The sequence below is a fragment of the Felis catus genome, chromosome A1 (assembly GCF_018350175.1).
Source record: "Felis catus isolate Fca126 chromosome A1, F.catus_Fca126_mat1.0, whole genome shotgun sequence".
NCBI lineage: Eukaryota > Metazoa > Chordata > Mammalia > Carnivora > Felidae > Felis > Felis catus.
Genome location: NC_058368.1, coordinates 153,029,589 through 153,052,272, shown reverse-complemented (window position 1 = coordinate 153,052,272; position 22,684 = coordinate 153,029,589). Strand labels below are relative to the sequence as shown.

The 22,684-nt window shown below is 35.5% G+C and overlaps 1 protein-coding gene across 8 annotated transcripts in view; it reads right to left on the bottom strand.

The window, feature by feature from the left end:
* Positions 1 to 22,684, bottom strand: part of ADGRV1 (adhesion G protein-coupled receptor V1) — a 591,098-nt gene that overhangs the window by 171,597 nt on the left and 396,817 nt on the right. For all 8 annotated transcript variants that reach the window (XM_045033568.1, XM_045033570.1, XM_045033575.1 and 5 more), the window contains one exon: positions 21,426 to 21,604. In XM_045033568.1, coding sequence (XP_044889503.1) covers positions 21,426 to 21,604 — 179 coding nt within the window. The remainder of the gene's footprint in view (positions 1 to 21,425; positions 21,605 to 22,684) is intronic.

The following is a 22,684-nucleotide window of genomic DNA, read 5'->3' as shown; positions in this document are numbered from 1 at the left end:
ACCCCTTAAATTGGTCCTGATGATCTTTATCTATTATTTCCAAGGATGCAGTTCACCAAATCCACGGGGGCAGTAGGAGTAAAGGGGAATGTGTTTGGCTACGGCATTTGGAGAGGTATGGTTCCCAGGAAAGATACATTACAGAGGCAGAGAGACAGGAAAAAACTGGCAGCAATGTCTTTGGGGGCTCACATTTTTCATGTATTCAACTGATTTAAAGTGCCAGATGACTACCTATGTGGGTAGCTGAAAACTACACTTCTTTCTTATAGACCTACAGTAGATGCATGCTGTTAATTACTGTTAACTGTGCTATACACATAGACCTTACTATGTATGTTACTATGTAAATAAACCTTAAATCAAGATTTGTATTTAAAGAGATTCCCTATAATAACTAAGAACAAAGGTGAGCAAAACCCCAAATCAAAATTTCGTGTATTGAATAACACAAGGCTCCAGGGAGATCTCATTCTAGAATGAGTAAATGCTTTTTAAAAATAACCAACATGGGATACATGAAAAGAAAAAGTAAAACCTGCAAATGCCAGAAAAAAAGATGATGGTTTTGAAAATTATAATGGGGACCAGAACAAAAATTTTAGAAAATGGCTTAAAACTCTAAATATAATCCAAAAAGACAAAGCCTAAGGAAAGAAGCAAAGTAAGGTCCAGACAAAAGTATTCTGAGGGAGGTATCAAGGGGACAAAAGGAGCGGGGAAATATGCAATAACAAGTCAAATCTGTATTGGAAGCAGGGATGAGCAGTATGGCGATGCAGAAACCCGAATGACTAAGAGGACACACAGACCTCAGTAGCTGTGGCAGGGCGCATGGAAAAAGTCAGACTTGAAAAATGATTAAGAAAAAAAAAGGTGTGATTATTGTAATCATGTAGATAGAACACAAGGTCTAGTGATAAGTACTCAGGATACTTTGGTATCTTTGATTTTAAAACAATGGGAAAATAGCAAATAAAATGTCTAAGATTGGACCACTCAACTGAGGCAGAGAGACAAAAGAAAACTAAGGATACAAACAGTTTATCAAGCAGGTACAAATGGCCAATAAATATATAAAAGTGTATTCAAACTCCTTGGTCTCATTAAATAAATAGCAACAAAACATTATTTCATTGCATATGCTGGTTATATGTCAACTTGACTGGGCCATGAGAGGCCCAGATATTTAGTCAAACATTTCTCTGGATGTGTGTGTAAAATTGTTTTTGGATGAGACTAACATTTAAGTACATAGATAAACTGAGTAAAGCAGATTGCTCTCAATGTGGGTGGGCCTCATTCAATCAGCTGAAGGCCTGAATAGAACAAAAAACCCCTGGATCTTCCCCTGAATAAAAGGGAATTCTTCCTGCCCGATGGTCTTTGAACTGGACATTGGCTTTCTTCCCCCCTCAGACACCAACTGGAACACTGGCTGCTCCTGGGTTTCAAGCCTCCTGGCCTTTAGAATGGAACCACACCTACACTATCTGTTCTTCTACATCTCCAGCTTGCTAACTTTCCCTGCCGACTGTGGTAATTGCAGGCCTCCATAATCTCATAAACCAATTCCTTATAATAAATTTATATCCATGTATCTATCTATCTACCCAGCTAACTATATTGTATTGATTCTTTTTCTCTGGAGAGCCTTAATATACCACATTTACCTATCAAAATCAAAAAGCTCATAATCAAGACTAGCATTAGTGTTGGGAGACTGGTACTCTCAAGAAATATTATTAAGGGGGTACCTGGGTGGCTCAGTAGGTTAAGAGTCCAACTTTGGCTCAGGTCATGATCTCATGGTCGTGAGCTTGAGCCCTGCATTAGGCTCCGTGTTGACAGCTCAGAGCCTGAAGCCTGCTTCAGATTCTGTATATTCCTCTCTCTCTGTCCCTCCTACATTCATGCTCTCTCTCAAAAATAAATAAATATTTAAACAAAAGAAATATCATTAAGATTATATTTTTGGGGTGCCTGGGTGACTCAGTTGGTTAGATGTTCAACTTCTGCTTAGGTCATGATCTTGCAGTTCTTGAGTTTGAGCCCCAAATTGGGCTCCACACTGGTAGTGTGGAACCTGCTTGGGATTCTCTCTCTCCATCTCTCTCTGCTCCTCCTCCACTTGTGCTCTTTCTCTCTCTCTCAGATAAATTTTTAAAAAAAGGATTATATTTTTAACATTTTAAAAAATGTTTATTTATTTGAGAGAGAGTATGTGCACACACATACACACAAGCAGGGGAGGGGCAGAGACAGAGAGAGGGAGAGAGCGAATCCCAAGGAGCCTCCATGATGTCAGCACAGAGCTCAAGCAGGCCTCGATCCCACGAACTGTGAGATCATGACCTGAGCAGAAATCAAGAGTCAGACATTCAACTGACTGAGCCACCCAGGTGACTCTGTATTTTCAAACTTTTTGGATGACAGTTTTGTAATTTTAGTATTTCTAAAAATGTATCTTTAATCTAGTAATTTCATTTTAAGGAATCTGTGCTATGGAAATGTGACATAGCACAATCACTGCAGATTTTTCAATATTAAAAATGGTGACACATAGATCAATGGAACAGAACAGAGAACCGAGAAATGGACTCACAAATGTATGGTCAACTAATCTTCAACAAAGCAGGAAAGAACAGCTACTGGAAAAAGGTGTTGGGAAAACTGAAGAGCAACATGCAAAAGAATGAACCTGGACCACTTTCTTCAAGCATACACAAAAATAAACTCAAATGGATGAAAGACCTAAATGTAAGACAAGAAAGCATCAAAATCCTCGAGGAGAACACAGGTAACAACCTCTTAGATCTCAGCTGTAGCACCTTCTTACTAGACAGTCCCTCAAGGCATGGCAAACAAAAGCAAAAATGTACTATTGGGACCTCATCAAGATAAAAAGCTTCTGCATAGTGAACGAAACAATCAGCAAAACTAAAAGGCAACCAACAGAACGGGAGAAGATATATGCAAATGACATGTCAAATAAAAAGTTAGTATCCGATATCTATAAAGAAATTCCCAAACTCAACATCTAAAAAATAAATAATCCAGTAAAGAAATGGGCAAAAGACATGAACAGACACTTTTCCAAAGAAGACATCCAGATGGCTAACAGACACATGAAAAGATGCTCAACATCTCTCATTATTGGGGAAATACAAATCACAACCACTATGAGATACCACCTCACACCTGTCAGAATGGCTAAAATTAACAACTGTGGCAACAACAGATGTTGGGGAGGATGCGGAGAAAGAGGAACCCTTTTGCACTGCTGGTGGGAATGCAAACTGGTGCAGGTGCTCTGGAAAACAGTATGGAGGTTTCTCAAAAGTTAAAAAATATTGTGTCCAGGACCCAGAGGCAAGAAAAAAAAATTAAATTAAAATAGACCTACCCTATGACCCAGCAATTGCACTATCAGGTATTTATCCAAAAGATACAAGACTGCTGAATCAAAGGGGCATATGCACCCCACTGTTTATAGCAGCACTATCAACAATAGCCAAATTACAGAAAGAGTCCAAATGTCTATCGGCTGACAAATGGATAGAAGAGATGTGGTGTATATAAATATAATGGAATATTACTGTGATAAGAAAAATGAAATATTGCCACTTGCAACAATGTGGATGGAAGTAGAATGTATTATGCTAAGCGAAATAAGTCAGAGAAAGATAAATAATGTCACTCATATGTGTAATTTAAGAAACAAAACCGATGAACATAGGGGAAGGGAAGGAAAAATAAGATAAAAACAGAGAGGGAGGCAAACCATAAGAGACCCTTAAAACAAAACAAACTGAGGGTTGCTGGAAGGGTGGTGGGTAGAGGATGGGCTAAATGGGTGATGGGCATTAAGGAGAGAACTAATTGTGAATGAGCACTGTTGTGTTATAAGTAAGTGGTGAATCACTAAATTGTACTCCTGAAACCATTATTACACTACATGTTAACTAACTTGGATTTAAATTAAAAAAAAAAAAATGGGGACAGGGAAGAACTTAAATGTCCAAAGCTGGGAAATGATAAACATGATATGACAAATTCTATCGTGAGAAAGACACTGTGATGCCAGTAAAAAATGCTGAGGTACACTTAATGGTATGGGAAATTCTAATGATATAACATTAAGTGAAATAAGGAGACAGAATTGTGTAATCCCAACTTTGTACTATAAAACCCAAAATATGTAAATCAGGACATAAACAGAAACATATCAACAATTAGAAGTGCTAATATAGGAATAATGGAAATAATATAGGAATAATGGAAATATATCTGATTTTTATTTTTCAAAATTATATTTCTAAGTTTTCCATAGTTTCTAAAATAAACATTTATTTTATAATAAGAAATTATTTTAAGAAAAAGAAATAGCAGGCAGATATCCTTGCCCTGAGAAGTTACAAAGTAAAAAATACAACCTGAAAATCAACTGTCAGAAAATCTTTTTAAGCAGGGAATGGTTTTCTTAGGTTGTACCAAGTATCCTCTTTGACACAATGTTTATATTTGTGGGCATTTCCTTTTTCATTAGAATTATCTTCAACAGAACTTCCGCTATAAATAACTGATTTGTTTCCTGAACTAATACACACGTGGTCATTTGTGGTTGTATAAGCTTTTTCAGTTTTTCAAATGAGAATTTTTGAGATATTGCAAAATACCTTGTAATACAAAACATCTGAAAATGAAAGCTGACCAACTTTTGCATTTGGTCCCTAAAATTTTTTAAATAAATAAGCAAGATAAAATGCAATTTTAGGGGCGCCTGGGTGGCTCAGTTGGTTAAGCATCTGACTTCAGCTCAGGTCATAATCTCATGGTTCATGAATTCGAGCCTTGCATTGGGCTCTATGCTGACAGCCTGGAACCTGGAGCCTGCTTTGGATTCTGTGTCTCCCTCTCTCTCTGCTCCATCCCCGCGCTGGCTCTCTCTCTGTCTCAAAAATAAACAAACCATTAAAACAAAATTTAAAAAAATGCAATTTCACAAACATCTCTATCACTACAACTCCATCTCCTACAGCTTTACAATTAGTTATTTCTTAATACTTTATTTGGCTTGATATTTCAAATATCCAAGTCCTTAGCACTTTGCAGTGATAAGTAATCATTAGTCTTCCTGATTCTGCCTCTAGTTAATAAATTAGGATGAATTCAGACTGAGGGTCTTGTGGCAACACACTTTCACCATTTTGACCCTGAGTAAATCACTTTAAATGTTCTCAATGTACTATTATTGTACTTGGAAACTTTAATTAGCACACAAATGATTCTCTGAAATGATCTGATATCACACAAAAGCTCATCTCATACATTAAGATGTAAAATTTCCTTAAAAATGGATAGGAGAATGATGTGTTAATAGAGAAATAAAAATTCAAGGGAGACAAAAGTAATAGCCCTAACATAGCCAACCTCACCTTTTAAAAAAGAAAAAGAAAACAAACACTTCAAATTATTGGAAAACATGAACAATCAGAAAAATTAATGCAGGGAGATGAACAAACAACTGACAAAAGAAAAATGCTAAATAAAGCTATGCAAAGATATATAAATGAGACCATGTACTTAGTATAATGTCTGGTACAAAATAAAATAAGCTATTAAAACATACTAACTGTTAAAGAAATAAAAATTTGAAAAAAAATTTTTTTATAAAATTTCACATCGGCAAACACTGAAAAAAAACTTAGGATACCCAGAACTGGCAAGAATGTGGGGCAACAGGCTCTGTTATGATTTGCTATTTGTTATTTTAGAAAACACTCTGGTAATATATTTTAAAGTAAAAAATTATGTAGGTGTCCTTTAAATGAGCCATTCCATTGCTCAAAATTCATCCTACGGAAAATATTAACAGAAGTACAACAAACATTATACTCTATAGGGATATTCATTACAACAGTGTTATTAAAAAAACCCAACTAGACATAGTTCAAAAGTCTAACGATAGAGGGTTGGTGAAATAACAAAACACTATAGGACAAAATATGATTAATATATACTGATATAGAAAACTGTCACATAAAAAGTAAACTGCAAAATAGTACATAAGGTATCCTGCTTTTATTGAGAATGTATATATTCAAATATATGTGAATGTATATGTGTGTGTGTGTGTGTGTGTGTGTGTGTGTGTGTGTGTGTCTGTGTGTGCATATACATAGAAAAAAGGTTAAAAAATACACACACACACATGCCCCAGAGGTGCACCTGGGGGCTCAGCTGGTTGAGTGTCTGGCTCAGGTCATGATCTTATGGTTTGTGGGTTCAAGCCCTATGTCAGGCTCTGTGCTGATAACCTGTGGCTTGGTTGGGATTCTCTGTGTCCCTCTCTCTCTGCCCCTCCCCTGCTCTCTCTCTCTCTCTCTCTCTCTCTCTCAAAATAAATAACAAACATTAAAAAAATCTATCTATCTATCTATCTATCTATCTATCTATCTATCTATCTATCTATCTCAAATTATCTTTGTGATGGAGTTATAAGTGATTGTTACACATTAATATACTGATGTTATTATAGTAAGTATTAAGACTTGGAAAGAGCCATTGTTGATACAAATGAAGTCGGTATAAGCAAAAATATTTACAGGAAACTTTACTCTGAGAATAATTTTAGAATAACCCGGCTGTTTCTGGACACAGAAGAACACAGTTCTTCATCTTTCAACAAAAATGAGACTAAAGTTCTACTAATTTTCACAGCTTGTGGCCTGATCAAAAATGATTCCCTGGAACTAAAATGGATATTTAATCATTTACTTCAGATTACATTCACATTTAGATAAACTTAAAAAAAATTTTTTTTAACATTTATTTTTGAGAGAGAAAGAGCGCAAGCAGGAGAGGGACAGAGAGAAAGGGAGACACAAAATCTGAAGTAGGCACCAGGCTGTGAGCTGTCAGCACAGAGCCCGATGCAGGAGTCAAACTCATGAACCATGAGAACATGACTTAAGCTGAAGTTGGACACTTAACCGACTGAGCCACCCAGGCTCCCCTAGGTAAACTTTAAAAATACCTGCCATGGACTGAATATTTCTGTCTGCCACAAAATTCCTACATTGAAACCTTAACCCTGAATGTGATGTTTTTGGAGGTGGAGCCTTTGAGAAGTAATTATTGTTGGATTAGGTCATGAGGGTGGGGCCTCATGGTAAGATCCTGATAATACTCCTCCTTTATTCATTTATGACAATATTCTCTAATCTTAGACAATAAGTAAACAGGCTCTCTATATTTATGATCATTTTTTCATGATTCTCTTTTTAAGTAATTTAATAAAATAAAGACTCTCATGTGATATCATACTTCCAATAGACCACTATTACTTCTGCTTAGTTCTAATTTAGAGCATACAGATTTGTCTTCTATATTAACAACAATGTCTCCTAATATAGCTAACTAAATTAGATTGTTTTCAGAGGATTGAATAATTTATAAAATGGGTAATTGAGCTCAGGATCAGGATAATCAGAAGAGGTTATAATTAAGATTTGTTAAAAAAAAGATTTATCAAAAATATCAAGAGTAAAATATGCTAAAACACTAAGAAACTGAAATTCTAAAACACAGTTTTAAATTCTAAAATACAGTTTTTTAACTAAACTGTAATCAATTTTAAAATTAAGTCATGCATTTTTTTCACTATGAGCAAACAAATTCTTAGATTAGGAAACACAGGATCTCTCTGTGCATGCACCCAGGAAGGCCACATGAGGACATAACCTGCAAGAGGGCCCTCACCAAGAACCTGACCATGTTGGCACTCTGATCTGGACTGTGAGCTTCCAGAACTATGAAAAATAAATGTTTGTTGTTTAAAGTCACCCCGTGTATGGTATTCTGTTATATAAAATATGGAAAGCTTTAGTTGTATTTTTCCCCTCATTTATGACCAAAACAAAACTCTTTATGTTAGGCTGATAAAAGCTTCTGAGTTTCAGAAATATTAAAGAATATACTGTTTGCAATATTAATGTCAAAGATGCAAAAGAAAATGATAGAAATAATTTAAATAATAGTATCAGAATATCTGGAGGTAATAAAATGATAAGCAACCCTTTACGAATTTATAGGGCCAATAATATTTAGACAGGCTTATCTGATAGGTTACATGTAATTATTACTTCATATGAGACACACATTCACAGACTGATAAATTAGGCTTTCACAAACTGACCCCTCCTGTGTGCCAGACACTGTACATTCACATGCATTTTTTTTTACATTTATCATCTCAATCAATCCACATCACATTTCTAAGACACAGGTTTTTATTACACCTATTCTACAGATGGGAACTTCAAGCTCTTAGAGGGCAACTTGTGCAGGGTCACAGAATCAGAATATGGCATGGTCAGTATTTGACTCCTTGTCCATCTACCTCCAAAGCTGCCTTTTCCACTGCACTCCAATCGAAGAAAAATCTACAGACACATCTCCTGACATATTTAGTATAGTGAGGTTGCTGAAGTATACTGTTTTATGTTCCCGCATTTCAGTACTTGGGTGTTCTAGAGTTAAGCATATTTCTGTAATACTGGATTGCTTAAATATCAGAACTGGTCTCTAGTTTCATGTGGCCTTGAAAAATAACAACTCGCATTCCTGGCACAGTCTAGTAGCCACTAGGGAAGAAATTTGGGTGGGAGAATGCAGCTGTCACTCTTTGAAAGCTTCATTTCTAATGAAAGCCCTAATGTACAAGGATATTTCTATATTTGACCTGTCTCAGAGTCCAGCCAGTACAGAAATTCTGTTCCTTGGGTGGACGGTAAGAATGAGGGGGTGAAAGGGACGGGGTTGCTTATTAAAAACAATGTAAAGCAAGTGATTTAACTTCATGGCTTCCTGAACTAATGAACAAAAACAACTGGGGCAAACAGACAAACCAAGAAGATTGTAAGAAAAGCTGGGGTATGTGATGTCCACAGAGGCCTTGGAGGGGACCAATATATTCCTGAGAATTTAGAAATTCACGTTCATGCCTAGGACTGTGCCCATGCTCAGGAAAAACCTGAGAAGCCCTTAGGCTCTCTCATCACTGGTTGACCTTGAAGGCCTACATAAGCAGGAAGTGAAGGCTAAGGGGTAGTTGTCAACTTCCTGGTGGAATGTTGAAGTCATGTTCTAACATGCACATAGAACCACTTGGTAATGGGGGGTGGGAGGGAGGAGAGGGTGGGTGATGGGTACTGAGGAGGGCACCTTTTGGGATGAGCACTGGGTGTTGTATGGAAACCAATTTGTCAATAAATTTCATAAAAAAAAAAAAAGAACCACTTGGTAAAGAGTGGGAGATGTCTTGGTTCCAAGCATTTAAGGAAATAATTGTCAATCATTAATCACTAAACTAACAGAACACAGATCAGTGGCCACTGGCAAAGAATATTTATAGAATTTAGTTTTATACATTTATAGAATTAGTTCATAAAACTCAATAAATGAAGAACTACTACTGAAATGAGCAGAAACAACAAACCCTGAGGAAAAGGGAGAATATAATTTTCAGATTTTCCACATTATATTATTTAGAATATCCAGTTCTATACAAAAATTACAACACATTGAAAGAAATAAGAAAGTATGGTCCATATACAGGGGGAAAAAAAGCAAGCAAAGTTACTATCACTGAGGAAAACCGGATATTAAATCTACTGGATAAAGACTTTAAACCAGCTACTTACAATTTGTTCAAATAATAAAAGAAACCATGTGTAAAGAACTAAATGAGTATATAAGAATGATGTCTCACCAAATAAAGAATACCAACACAGAGAAAGAAATTGCTAAAAAAAAACACCAGACTCCCCCAAAACAAACAAATAAAAAAACCCAAATGCCAACAGAAATTCTAGTGTTAAAAAGTATAATAACTATAATGAAAATTTCATTAGACAAGCTCAACAGCAGTTTTGAGCAGGTAGAAGAAAGAACCAGTAAATAAGAATATAGGTCAGTTGAGATCATCAAGTCTGAGCAACAGAAAGAAAAATAATGAAGAAAAATCAACAGAACCTCAGAGCTCCTGGGACATCATCAAGCTTATCAACAAATGAATACTAAGTGTCCCAAAAGAGGAGAGAAAGGGATAGAAAGAATATCTGGAGAAATAACAGCCAAAACCTTCCCAAATCTGATGAAAAACATTAATTTGCACATTAAGCTCAACAAACCTTAATTAGGAGAAACCAGTGACAACCATATCTAGACATATCATAATTAAACTGCTGAAAGACAAAGACAAGGAGAGAATCTTGAAAGCAGCAAGTTAAATCATATGACCCAACAATTCCACTCTTAGGTATATATCCAAGAGAACCGAAAACATGTTGGATGACACACAAAAACTTGTACTTTAATATCGTGTGCCATTTTTGCAAAACAAACAAAAAAAATGCATACTCTCCATATAATCATGGGAAAACATTAAATAAAACCAAGTTTGGAGACATTCTATAAAATGATTGACCAGTACTTATCAAAAGTAAAAACAAGGGAAGACAGAGGAACTGTCAGATTGGAGGAGCCAAAGAGATGTAATCACTGAATGACATGTGGAATCCAGCACTGGATTTTGGAACAGAAAAAGACACTGTGGAGAAAACTGGGTAACTCTGAGCAAAGTCTGCCATTTAATTAATAGTTATTTATCACAGTTAATATCTTGGTTTTGATCATCGTGCCATGGCTACGTAAGTATGTGTGTGTGTACCTAGGGTGAAGGGTGTATGTAAATGCTGACAATTTTTGCAATTTTTCTGTGTTTAAAATTCTTTCAAAAATAAAATAGAAAAAGAAAGAAAAGACTGATACAGACAGAATAAGTTTAGAAGAGAGCTACTGAGATAGTGAAAAGATGCAAAAGCACACTATACGAGGACATATATATTTTTTAAGTTTATTGATTTTGAGAGAGAGAGAGAGAGAGAGAGAGAGCAAGCATAAGGAGCATAAGCAGCAAGCATAAGCAAGAGAGGGGGAGAGATTATCCCAAGCAGGATCCATGCTGCCAGGGCACAGCCCAATCTGGGGCTTGATCCCACGAACCATGAGATCATGACCTGAGCTGAAATCAAGAGAGTTGGATGTTTAATGCTTAACCGACTGAGCTACCCAGGTGCCCCATGAAGACATATTTGAACAAATCAGAAATGTTCAGCTTGGAAAAAAAAAAAAAAAAAAAAAGAAAACTGTGACACTGAAGGATTATCACATGGAAAATACCAAGTTATTTTTTGTTTCTTGTTTGTTTTTTGGTATGAACTCAGCAATCAGACATTCATTGAGACAGAATCTAAGAGATTTTTTTACTCTACGTAAGAAAGCCCTGGGAGGAAATACATTCTTTTTCACAGATGAGTTAAACTATAAAATGAATGAACATTGGTCTGCAATGCTGTAAAGATTACTCAAAGATTGCATGGGGACTGGATTCAATGCTTTATAAAGTTCTCTTTTGTCCAGGTTCCACCTTGCTTGTAAAGAGAAGAATCCAGGGACTCAGAAGCCATGAGGGATGTCACTCAAGGCACCAGGCAGAATGTTTCTCAGAGAGATAAAGTAGTAGTCACAAAAGCTAAGGTTGTTGCTAGGAGAGATAAAGCTAACACAAGATAAGGGAATGAGATAAGATTAGCAGAGTAGGTTGTTAATCAGTACCCATAAAAAGTCAAATAAACTGAATATTTGGGATAAGAAGTTCAAGATACTTTGAACAGGGGTTTTAATCATGATGTTTTTGAGGACTTTATTAAGGCAAGCTTGAAAATATTTTCCAACCCTTCAGTTCTGGGATTCTAAGATTTTAAATGAAAGTATACTTCCAATATCTCTTTATTTTGGAGCTCTGAATAAATGGAAAATGCTAGTCTAAAGCAGCTATCTCTATGTTCATATGTTATGTGCGTGTGTGTGTGTATATGTGTGTGTACACCCATGTGTAATAATACACCCCCTACCTGAACAAATCTATGAAGAGATCCTGATAATACTGCTCCTGCATTCATTTATGTCAATATTCTCTAATCTTAGACAATAAGTAAACAGGCTCTCTATATTTATAATCATTTTTTCATGATTCTCTTTTTAAGTAATTTAATAAAATAAAGACTCTCATGTGATCATACTTGCAATAGACCACTATTACTTCTGCTTAGTTCTAATTTAGAGCATACAGATTTGTCTTCTATATTAACAACAATTTCTCCTAATATAGCTAACTAAATTAGATTGTTTTCAGAGGATTGAATAATTTATAAAATGGGTAATTCAGCTCAGGATCAGGATAATCAGAAGAGGTTGTAATTAAGATTTGTTTAAAAAAAAGATCAAAATATCAAGAGTAAAATATGCTAAAAACTGAGAAACTGAAATACTAAAAAATTAAAAAAAACTGTAAGCAATTTTAAAATTAAGTTATGCATTTTTTCACTATGAGCAAACAAATTCTTAGCTTAAATAGATGAGAATTCACTTAGGCCTATAGGTATATGTTGATTTTTTTCTTAAGTTTGAATTCATATGAATTAGCAAGCAAGAAAGAAAAAAGCAAGTGTTTGGAAGTACAAACCAATCTATCTTCATTATTATGTCAGTTTTACTGCTATTGACATTTATTGATGTGTCAGGGTCTTGCAGCTGAAAGGTAGGAATCCTGAGATAAGAAAGCCTTCACTGTCCTCTTCTCTATATGGCATGACTCGGACACTGATTCTCAATCACTCTATCCATTCCTAGCCACAGAGTTGTAGACTCAAATTAATGTGTTTTTTTTTTTTTTAATCGATTTAGGGATAATTCTCAGGGCTATATTCCTTTTGCTTCCACCCTGGCTCTTGACTTAGTTCCATATTCTCTTCCCTCTGCCCTTTGCATGAACAGGCTAAAGATTTCTCTTTAGCTTGTTTCTTTTTTCTCAAGTAGCCAAGAAGTGAATCCAAGAAAAATGGGTGACTACTTCCAAGGATACTCTATAAACTACTCAATAGAAACTACCTCTGGGTACTCTCAATAGAATGACTTCTGGTAACCAATGGAAATCAATCAAAGTTGATTGATTTCCTTTACTTTGACTTTATTTTATTTCAGCACTGTTCAATTATAAGATAAAAAGAAAGCTGGAAAAATTTCTAGCACTAATTTCAAAAAGTGATGAAGATGTCTTTAAGAAAATGTTAAAGGTATAGGAAGCCTTCTTTTGTTAACTTTGAGTATAGTATGATTCCTCATACAGTCATAAGATCATCTGACTCAGTGACAAAGGAGCAATAACAAGTCTATACTGGATTTTCTACTTTACAGACAAAAGCAAACTTACAATTTTATAGTCTCTGTAGGACCTTTCTCCAGATCATGTTGTGTGTCTTAAACCTAGATTAAAAAATCCATTAGTCTTGGTAAATTACAATTTGACCCTTTATGTATGTATAAGAAAGTTTTTTTCTTATAAAATATCACCGTTCTTATGTAGTATTTAAAGTGTTGAGATACAGTATTATTTGGTCACTTCCAAGTACTTTTAGATACATTTTCATAATCATATGATTGTGCAAAATTTTATTATATACATGTTACTGCATAGAGAAAGCACGAAAGTTATCTCTAAACCCTCCTTTGTATACACTTAGCTTGGGTTGTTAAGGCTTTCCTTTTTTCGGTTCAGATACTTACATTAAAGAGTAAATTATGCCCTGTATCCTTCAAAAATTTAGTAACTTTTACCATATGTTACCAATTATTAATCACTGATCTCTACTCTGAATTTCAATGAACATGGCTGACATAATCAAGTGTTCATAATATACTATGGTTGCTAAATCATAGGATTTATGACAAGTTCTGAGTCTATCAAGGCTACATTTAAGAGGTAGTATTTTAATCTGAAACTAGATCCTTGACAGAGCTGATATTCAAGTTGATGTTTAGAGGAAAATAATAGATATTTTCTAGGCAGACAAAAGCAAAGAAAACCATTTGAGACATAGAAGATACATTCAAAGGTATAGGCACAAGAGACCATTGGAGATATCAAATGAATGATTCGGTTACAAAGGTAATTGGGGAGGATGGGTGTGAGGGATGCTAAATGAAGCTGGTTCAGCAGGTTAGTGTCAACTATGGATGACCTATCAGTCCATGAACTTGAAGGTAATGAAAAGCAACTGTTGGGTTTCAAAGCATCAGAGTGATATGATCATTTCCATATTTCAGAATTTAGTGGATGGATTTAAAAAGGAAGAAATTAGAGATGGGAATACAAGCTAGAAGGCAACCCAAAAGACCAGACGAAGATGACAGAACTGAACTGAAGAGACAGTGATGAAATAAGACATGAAGATGAAAATGAGAAGGTAAATTAGGAAGACATGTAGGAGTTAGGCTAGAAAATAATTTGTGACTAATAGCATGTGAAGTGTAAGAAAAAAGAAGTAGAAAAACTCTTAAGTTCACAGTTTGGGTACCTGGGCGGATGGTGGAACTTTCCTAGGAAATACAGGTCAAAGCACACATTTAGAAGATCAATTTTGAACATGCTAAAGATAAGATAGCTATGCGTCATTCTGGTAAAGATGTTTATTGGACTTCTGAATATATAATATAGGTCCCTAAACAAACTCAGCTTTTCCAAAGCACATTATAATAAACTTGTGAAAAATCAAAGACAAAGAGAATCTTAAAAGCAGAGACAGAAAAGAAGCTTATAACTTTCAAAGGACTCCCCTTAATGCTATCAGAGGATTTCTAAGCACAAATCTTCCAGGCCAGGAGAGAGTGAGTGGGATGATATATTCAAAGTGCTGGAAGCAAAAAAATGTGCTAATCAGGAATACCCTACCCAGCAAAATTATTCTTCAGAAATGAAGGAGAAATAAAGATTTTCCCACACAAATAAAAGCTGAAGGATGAAATCACCACTAGGTCTGCTTTATGAGAAAAGGTGAAAAGAGGGGCGCCTAGGTAGCTCAGTTGGTTGAGCATCTGGCTCTCGATTCAGCTCAAGTCATGATCTCACAGTTGTGAGATCAAGCCCTGTGTTGCTGTAGGCTCTGTGCTCAGTGTGGAGCCTACTTAAGATTCTCCTTCTCTCCCTCTGCCCTTCTCCCCTGCTTGCATGTGTGCACTCTCTCTAAAATAAGACACAAAGAAAGAAGAAAAAGGAAAAGAAAAGGTGAAAGGAGTTCTTCAGGCTGAAATGAAAGGATGTTAACTGGTTGCCTGAAAACATGTGAAAATATACAGTATACTAGTAAAGATAACTATACAGTCAAATTCAGAATTCTCAATAATATCATGGTATGATAATCATATAACTCTAGTATGAAGGTTAAAGAAAAAAAAGGATTGAAAGTAACTACAGCTACATTAAATTTCAAATGAAAACATGATTTAACAAGAGGTAAGTTTTAACATCAAAACATAAAAGGAGAGGGGTGAAGTGGAAGGGCAGAGTTTGTGCAAGTGACTGAAGTTTTAAGTTGTCGGCATAAAATAGTTATATCTAGATGAGGTTTTATGGAAGCCTCATGGTAACCATAAAACAAAAACCTACAGTAGATACACAAAAGATAAAGAGTAGGGAATCAAAGTGTACCACTAAGGAAAACCATTAATTAGTAAAAGAAGATAGCAAGGAAAGAAGAAAGAAATACGGGAACTACAAAACAGCCAGAAGACAGTAAGTTGGCATTAGTGAGTTTTTACATATCAATAAATACTCTAAATGTAAATGAACCCAATTCTCCAATTAAAAGGTAGAGTGGCTGAATAGATTGATAAAACAAGAGCTGGGGTGCCCGGGTGGCTCAGTCGGTCAAGAGTCAGACTCTTGATTTCAGCTCAGGTCACAATCTCATGGTTTGTGAGTTTGAGCCCCTGTCCAGCTCTGTGCTGTGTGCTGCCTGCTTGGGATTATCTCCCTCCAATCTCTCTGCCCCCCTCTCCCACTCATGCTTGCTCTCTTTCTTAAAATAAAAAAAACAAAAAAAACAATTTAAAAAAAGTCTCAGGGGGACTGGGTGGCTCAGTCGGTTAAGCATCTGACTTCAACTAAGGTCATGATCTTGCAGTCCATGAGTTTGAGCCCCACATCAGACTCTGTGCTGACAGCTCAGAACCTGGGGCCTGCTTTGGATTCTGCGCTTCCCTTTCTCTCTAACCCTCCCCTGCTGACGCTCTTTCTTTCTCAAAATGAACAAACATTAAAAAAAAAAAAAAAAAAAAAACCAAACCACAAGATTTAATGATATGCTGCCTATACGAGAGTCACTTCAGCTCCAGGGACATACATAAGCTTACAGTAAAAAAGTGAAAAAGATATTCCATCAAGTGGAAACCAGAAGTGGGCAGGGATGGCTACGCTTATATCAGACAAAATAAACTTCAACTCAAAATGTATAACAAGTGATAAAGAAAGCCATGATATAATAATGATAAAGGGTCAATTTATCAAGAACGTATATAACAATCATAAATACATACAGACCCAATGTCAGGGCACCCAAATATATAAGAAAATGTTAACAGATATGAAGGGAAAAATAAACAACAATAGGATAATAGTAGGGAACTTCAATATTCCACTTTCAACAATTGATTGGTCTTCCATTAAGAAAATCAATAAGGAAATGTTGGACTTGAACTTTAGTCTATAGTTTAGACTAAATGGACCTAAAGACATATACAGAACATTCAATCCAAAGTAGCAGTATATCCATTTTTGTCATGTGCACATAGAACATTTTCCAGAATAGACCATATATTAGGCTACAAAACAAGTCTTAACAAATTTAAGAATATTGAAATCATACCAAATATCTTTTCCAACGGCAATGATATGAAATTAGAAATCAGTAACAGGAAGAAAACTGGAAATTTCACAAGAATGTGGAAATTAAAATTATACTCCTGATAGCAAATGGGTAAAAGAAGAAATCAAAAGGGAAATAAAAAAATGTCTTGGAAAAAAAACCCCACAACATCCCAAAACAATTCTAAGATGAGATTTATAGTGATAAATGCCAACATTAGGAAAAAATAAAGGTGTCAAATTAACAACCTAACAAATTAAGAACACTTCAAGGAACTAGCAAAAAAGAATAAAATAAGCACAAAGTTAGCAGAAGAAAGGAAAGATCACAGAATGTTGGTGGGAATGTAAACTGGCACAGCCACTAAAGAAAACAGTACTGAGGTTCCTCAAAAAATTAAAAACAGAACTATCATATGATTTAGCAATTGTAACTCTGGGTATACATCCAAAGGAAATGAAATCTGGATCTCGAAGAGAGATCTGCACTCCCATTTTCACTGCAGTATTATTCACAATAGCTAAGATATGGAAACAACCTAAATGTCTGTCTCTAGATGAATGGATAAAGAAAATGTGATATGTATGTACATAACACACACACATACACACAAATATTTTTTTATATCAGTGCAATAGAATTTATTGAGCCATGAAAAAGAAGAAAATCCTGCCATTTGCAACAACATGGATAGACCCTGAGGGCATCAGGGATAGACAGTGAAAGACAAATACTGTATATTCTCACTTATATGAGGAATCTAAAAAAGCCAAATTCATAAAAACAGAGGGTAGAGTGTTGGTTGCCATGGGCTGCGGTTGGGGGAAATGGGGAGATGTTGGTCAAAAGGTACAAACTTTCAGTTATAAGATGAGTCAGTTCTGGGGATTCAATGTATAGCATAATGACTACAGAGAACAATAGTGTATTATACGTTTGAAAGTTGCTAAGAGAGTAAATCTTAAATGTTTTTATCACACACATTTAAAAAGGTTAATTATGTGAGGTGATGGAAGTGTTAACTAAAACTCTATTGTAGCAGTCATTTTGCAAGTGATGTATCAAATCATCACCTTAAACTTACACAATAATATATGTCAACTGTACCTCCACGAAGCCCAGGAAATTTTTAACAAAATAAACAAAATAAATGCATACTGCCTGGCATACAATAAGAGGAAAAAAAAAAAAGGAAAGAAAAAAATCAGATAAAACCCAGACAGTATAAGTAATAAAAAAATGAGTGTAGAAATTGATGAAGTTAAAATGAAACTGACAACAAATGCATAATAGAGATTATCCAGTAGTAAAAAGCTAGATTGGGGAAAGAAAAATAATATTAATAAACCCTCAGCAAGACTGATCAAGAGAGGGGAAAAAAAAGTAAGAAAAGACACAAATTATCAATAACAAGAATGAAAAAAGTTTCATTACTGTAGATCTTATAAACATTAAAAAATTATAATACCGATGTGAAATGAAAACATTCATAGAAAAAAGATTTACCAAAATGATACAGGAAGAACTAGATACAAAAAATATGAATAGTTCCATATAGTTTAAAGAAAATAAACCTGTAGTTAAAAGTGTTCCTGTAAGGTACCTGGGTGGCTCAGTCGGTTAAGCATCTGACTTCGACTCAGGTCATGATCTCATGTTTGCGAGTTAGAGTCCCACATCCTGTGAGCTCAAGCCCTGTATTGGGTGAGCTCGTGCCCTGCTTTGGTCAGCTCTGCTTTTCTCTCTCTCTCTTTCTCTCTCTCTCTCTCTCTGCTCCTTGCTCACTTGCACCCCCCCCAAAAAAAAACCAAAACAAAACAAAAAAACAAAAAACAAAAACAAAAACAGCCTAGCTAGCTTCATGTGTAAAGTCTTCTAAAATACTAAGGAAGAAGAAGGGTGTGCTGGCTGGCTCAGTCAGTAGGGCAAGCAACTCTTAATCTCGGGGGTCGTGAGTTCAAGCCCCGTGTTGGGCACAGAGCTTACTTTAAAAAAACACACAAAAAAACACAAAAACAAAGAAGAAATAACAGCAAACTTGAAAACCTTTCCAGCTAATAGGAGAAAAGAGATCGCTTCTCACCTGTTTTATAAAATTATCATAATCTAGGTTCCAAAGTTTGAGAAAAACATTTAAAAATAATAACTGGATATATGGATGCATTAGAGAAAATTCTTCATAGAAAGACGTTTTTTGTTACTGTGAAGTAACCACTACATGACAGATGAGCAGCTATTCCCCATAACCACAAATCCTATCATTACCGCTAGATAAAAGTTTTTACATGATGTTATAAGTACAAAATATTTTACATAAATCATATCATAATTTGTATCCTTATACTGAAATTAAAGTGATAATGAAAATACAGAAGTAAAACTGTAACAAATTTACATAGGGATGATTTAGGAATTCTAAGTGAATGGAGGATCAATGTAACCTGTAAGAGTGACAAAAGTTAGTCACTTTGGTCTAATAATCCCTAACATATGAAAACCAGGTAGAGGTTAATGTATTTTGCATTTTACTTATAATTGAGCCAATAATAAAAAACTTTTTGCAAAAGCCTCAGAAAGCAAATATTTTAACATTCAGTTGACTTGGACATTCTTGTACAATAGTTTATTTCTCTCTTAAAAAATTTTTTTAATGTTTTATTTATTTTTGAGAGAGAGAGAGAGAGATAGAGCATGAGCAGGGGAGGGGATTTATTTTTGAGAGAGAGAGGGAGACATAGAATCTGAAGCAATGCTCCAGGTTCTGAGCTGTCAGCACAGAGCCCGATGCAGGGCTCAAAATCGTGAACCATGAGCCATGACCTGAGTCATGGGTGAGCTCGTGCCCTGAGCAGAAGTTGGATGCTTAACCGACTGAGGCACCCAGATGCCCCTATTTCTCTCTTTAAAAATCCCTTTAGAAGCACCAAGAGAGTTCCTTCTAATTAATATCACTTTTATCAGGTTCCATTTACCAAGGCTGGATGGGGACATGTGTTAATGCTAAAACTGCTGCCAAGTAAGTCCTGTGTTGCCAGGAAGCTCATGAAAGGGATGGGCAGCTGGCAGCCAGGACTTGTCTCATGGTTGCTTTGTATTAGACAAAGAATGATGCCGAACTTTCTGACACTAATCCTGGCTGCCCAAGATTTAAATTAATGTCAGGGGTAACAAAATGTCACAACACAATTTTGAAAAGACACCATAATTCCCTTCTAGAAGATTAGGCTTTTAGAATTTTATATGCACAAATACGTTATAATGCTATAAGGTAAACAGTATGAGGGAATCTTACTGAATCTTAATAAAAAATGACTATATATGGCATCTCAGTGGGTGTGTGCGTATCACATAGCTAGTTTCCTTGGTTGAATGTAGTGGGGGATATGTGTGTGTGTGACTGCCCATTTGTGAAATATATTTGCATACCTCAATAATAAGTATTTATTAATTATTAATAGATAATTATAACTGATCAGGGGCAATAATGGTACTGAAATGACTTCTGCTTATATACTACTTTTACATTTAAAGATTATTCACATCTATTAACTAGTAATAATAATAATAATAACCTGTGAGATAATTAGGTAATACTATCTTCTTAAGATTGTGAATAAGCTATTCTCTATTTAGAAATGTTACTTTTCCCCTCTAATCCTCATTACACCAAGGGAGCTGATTAAACTTTAATATTATAAAGGTTTTTTAGGTTTATTTATTTACTTCGAGAGAGCAAAGGAGCGTGCAAGTGGGGAAGGGGCAGAGAGAGGGAGAGCCAGAATCCCCAGCAGGCTCCACTCTATCAGTGCAGATCCTGAGGTGAGGCTTGCACTCCAGAACCACGAGATCATGACCCAAGCCAAGATCAAGTCGGATGCTTAACTGACTGAGCCACCCAGGTACCCCTAATTTTTTTTTCCCTGCGTGTGGAGTCAATAAAAAGAGCTGGGTGGTCCTCAAAGACATAAGATACCAGATTCAGGATTAAGGCATGTATATGTGTGTGTATATACAAATTTGTTACATTTTAAGACTATTAGTATACTTTAGTAAGAATATACAAGAAGGTTGTAGTTGACCCTGTCTCTTTCCTGTGTACTTTTGCAGACATTTTCCATTCACTCTGATACAGTCTTTTGGTATTTAAGGATGCTATGGATGTCAGTAACTATCATTTTCTCCAATCCCCCCACCCCCAAATAAATATCAGAGTCCTTAGATAATATGCCATACTCCATATTTTTCATTGATTCTATTCTTTATCAAAATTTTCATAGTTCCCTGATTTCGCTAGGTATTTTTGTCTCAATCTAATAAACTAAATTATGCTAAAGTACAAATTACTGTGAACCATCTAATACATCAACTCACCTGAGAAAAGTGCATCTATCAAGGGAACTGGAAAGGTAATAGTTTCTTACTTAAAGGGATAATTAGAGGAAGCAGAGATGCAGACAATCTGGGAGGAATGCAAGGTCTTCCTGGTATTCCTCCTTTAGTCATACCACCTCGCCAACTGTTTCACCATCTACTACTAAAGCTGTCTGGGTACAAAAGGCTAAAAAGGCTAAATGAGTTGTGCCTGGATGTACTTACAGGTCACCATGGATGAGTCCATAGATCTGTGGCATGCTCTGATGATAGATTCCTCTCAAAATAACTATGAGGAGAATCACCACAAAAGCTGGAAGTCCCCAACTCAGAAGGAAAAATAGTAGATATCGCCTCTCTGAGTGTTCATCGTTCATCACCAGTACGTACCAGAAATTCACAGACTAAAGAAGGAAACAGAACATAAAATGAACAGGTTCTGGTCTAATGGCACAGGACACAAACTTACTACTGACCAACAAAGGGCTACCATTACTTTATAATTATTTTTTATTTGATTTTTTTTTAGTTAGTTCACAGAAATTCAGGATACCTCCCAAATCTTGAAATAGTGAAAAATATTTATTATACCTTTTATTTTTCTTAGTTTGCTTTGATTTATTGTCACAATCATCTATGATTGTTCTGTGAATGTGTCTTTGAAGAAACATACATTGATATTCAAACCTACTTCTCCTGTGAACAACTTCATGATGATAATGAAGCAAATAGCCCATTTTTCTAGACTATTGGACAATTTTTATTATGGCTTTTATGACAGGGCTAGACACTTTTCTAGGAATGTGTACATAATTGTGAAGATAGCCCCATGTCAGTTCCCAGTACGGGATACAGATGAGTAAACAGAAAATGACTCCACAGAGAAAAAAGGACTAAGATGGGGTAGTTTTTGTAGCTGTTTTTCTTTCTCAGTTTATACTCTTTTTCATTCATTTACCTGACAAATATTTACTGAATGCTCACTGAATTCCAGGGGCCAGTCCAGGCACAGGGGATATAGCAGTGAAAGAGATAGGGGAGGTATTTGCTTTCTTGTATGTTAGTTTCCAAACAAGTGGCAAAGAAATATTAATGAAAATATTTGTTTTATATTTAGATCATATTTTATATCCATTATTTCTTATTTAGATAAAAATATAAAAGATAAGCATATAGAGAATCAGGAAGATGAGGGGGAGCATCAGATAAACAGAATAGGAAAACAAAATGTTCTTATTGGCCCCAAATCCCACGCTTTAGCTCCCACGCCTAAGCCAAATTTGGAGCTTATATATTCTGCCTTCTAGTGTTCTCTTTCCATTAGAGTACTTATGTTTAATTACAGTTAGCAGAGCAACAACACTGAATGTCATTACTCATGCAATGATACTTCTTTACTAAATAAATCCTCCTTCTCAGTTTCATCTGGTGGAAAATGTGTGAGCATAAATACATATATACACCTACACACACACACACATATA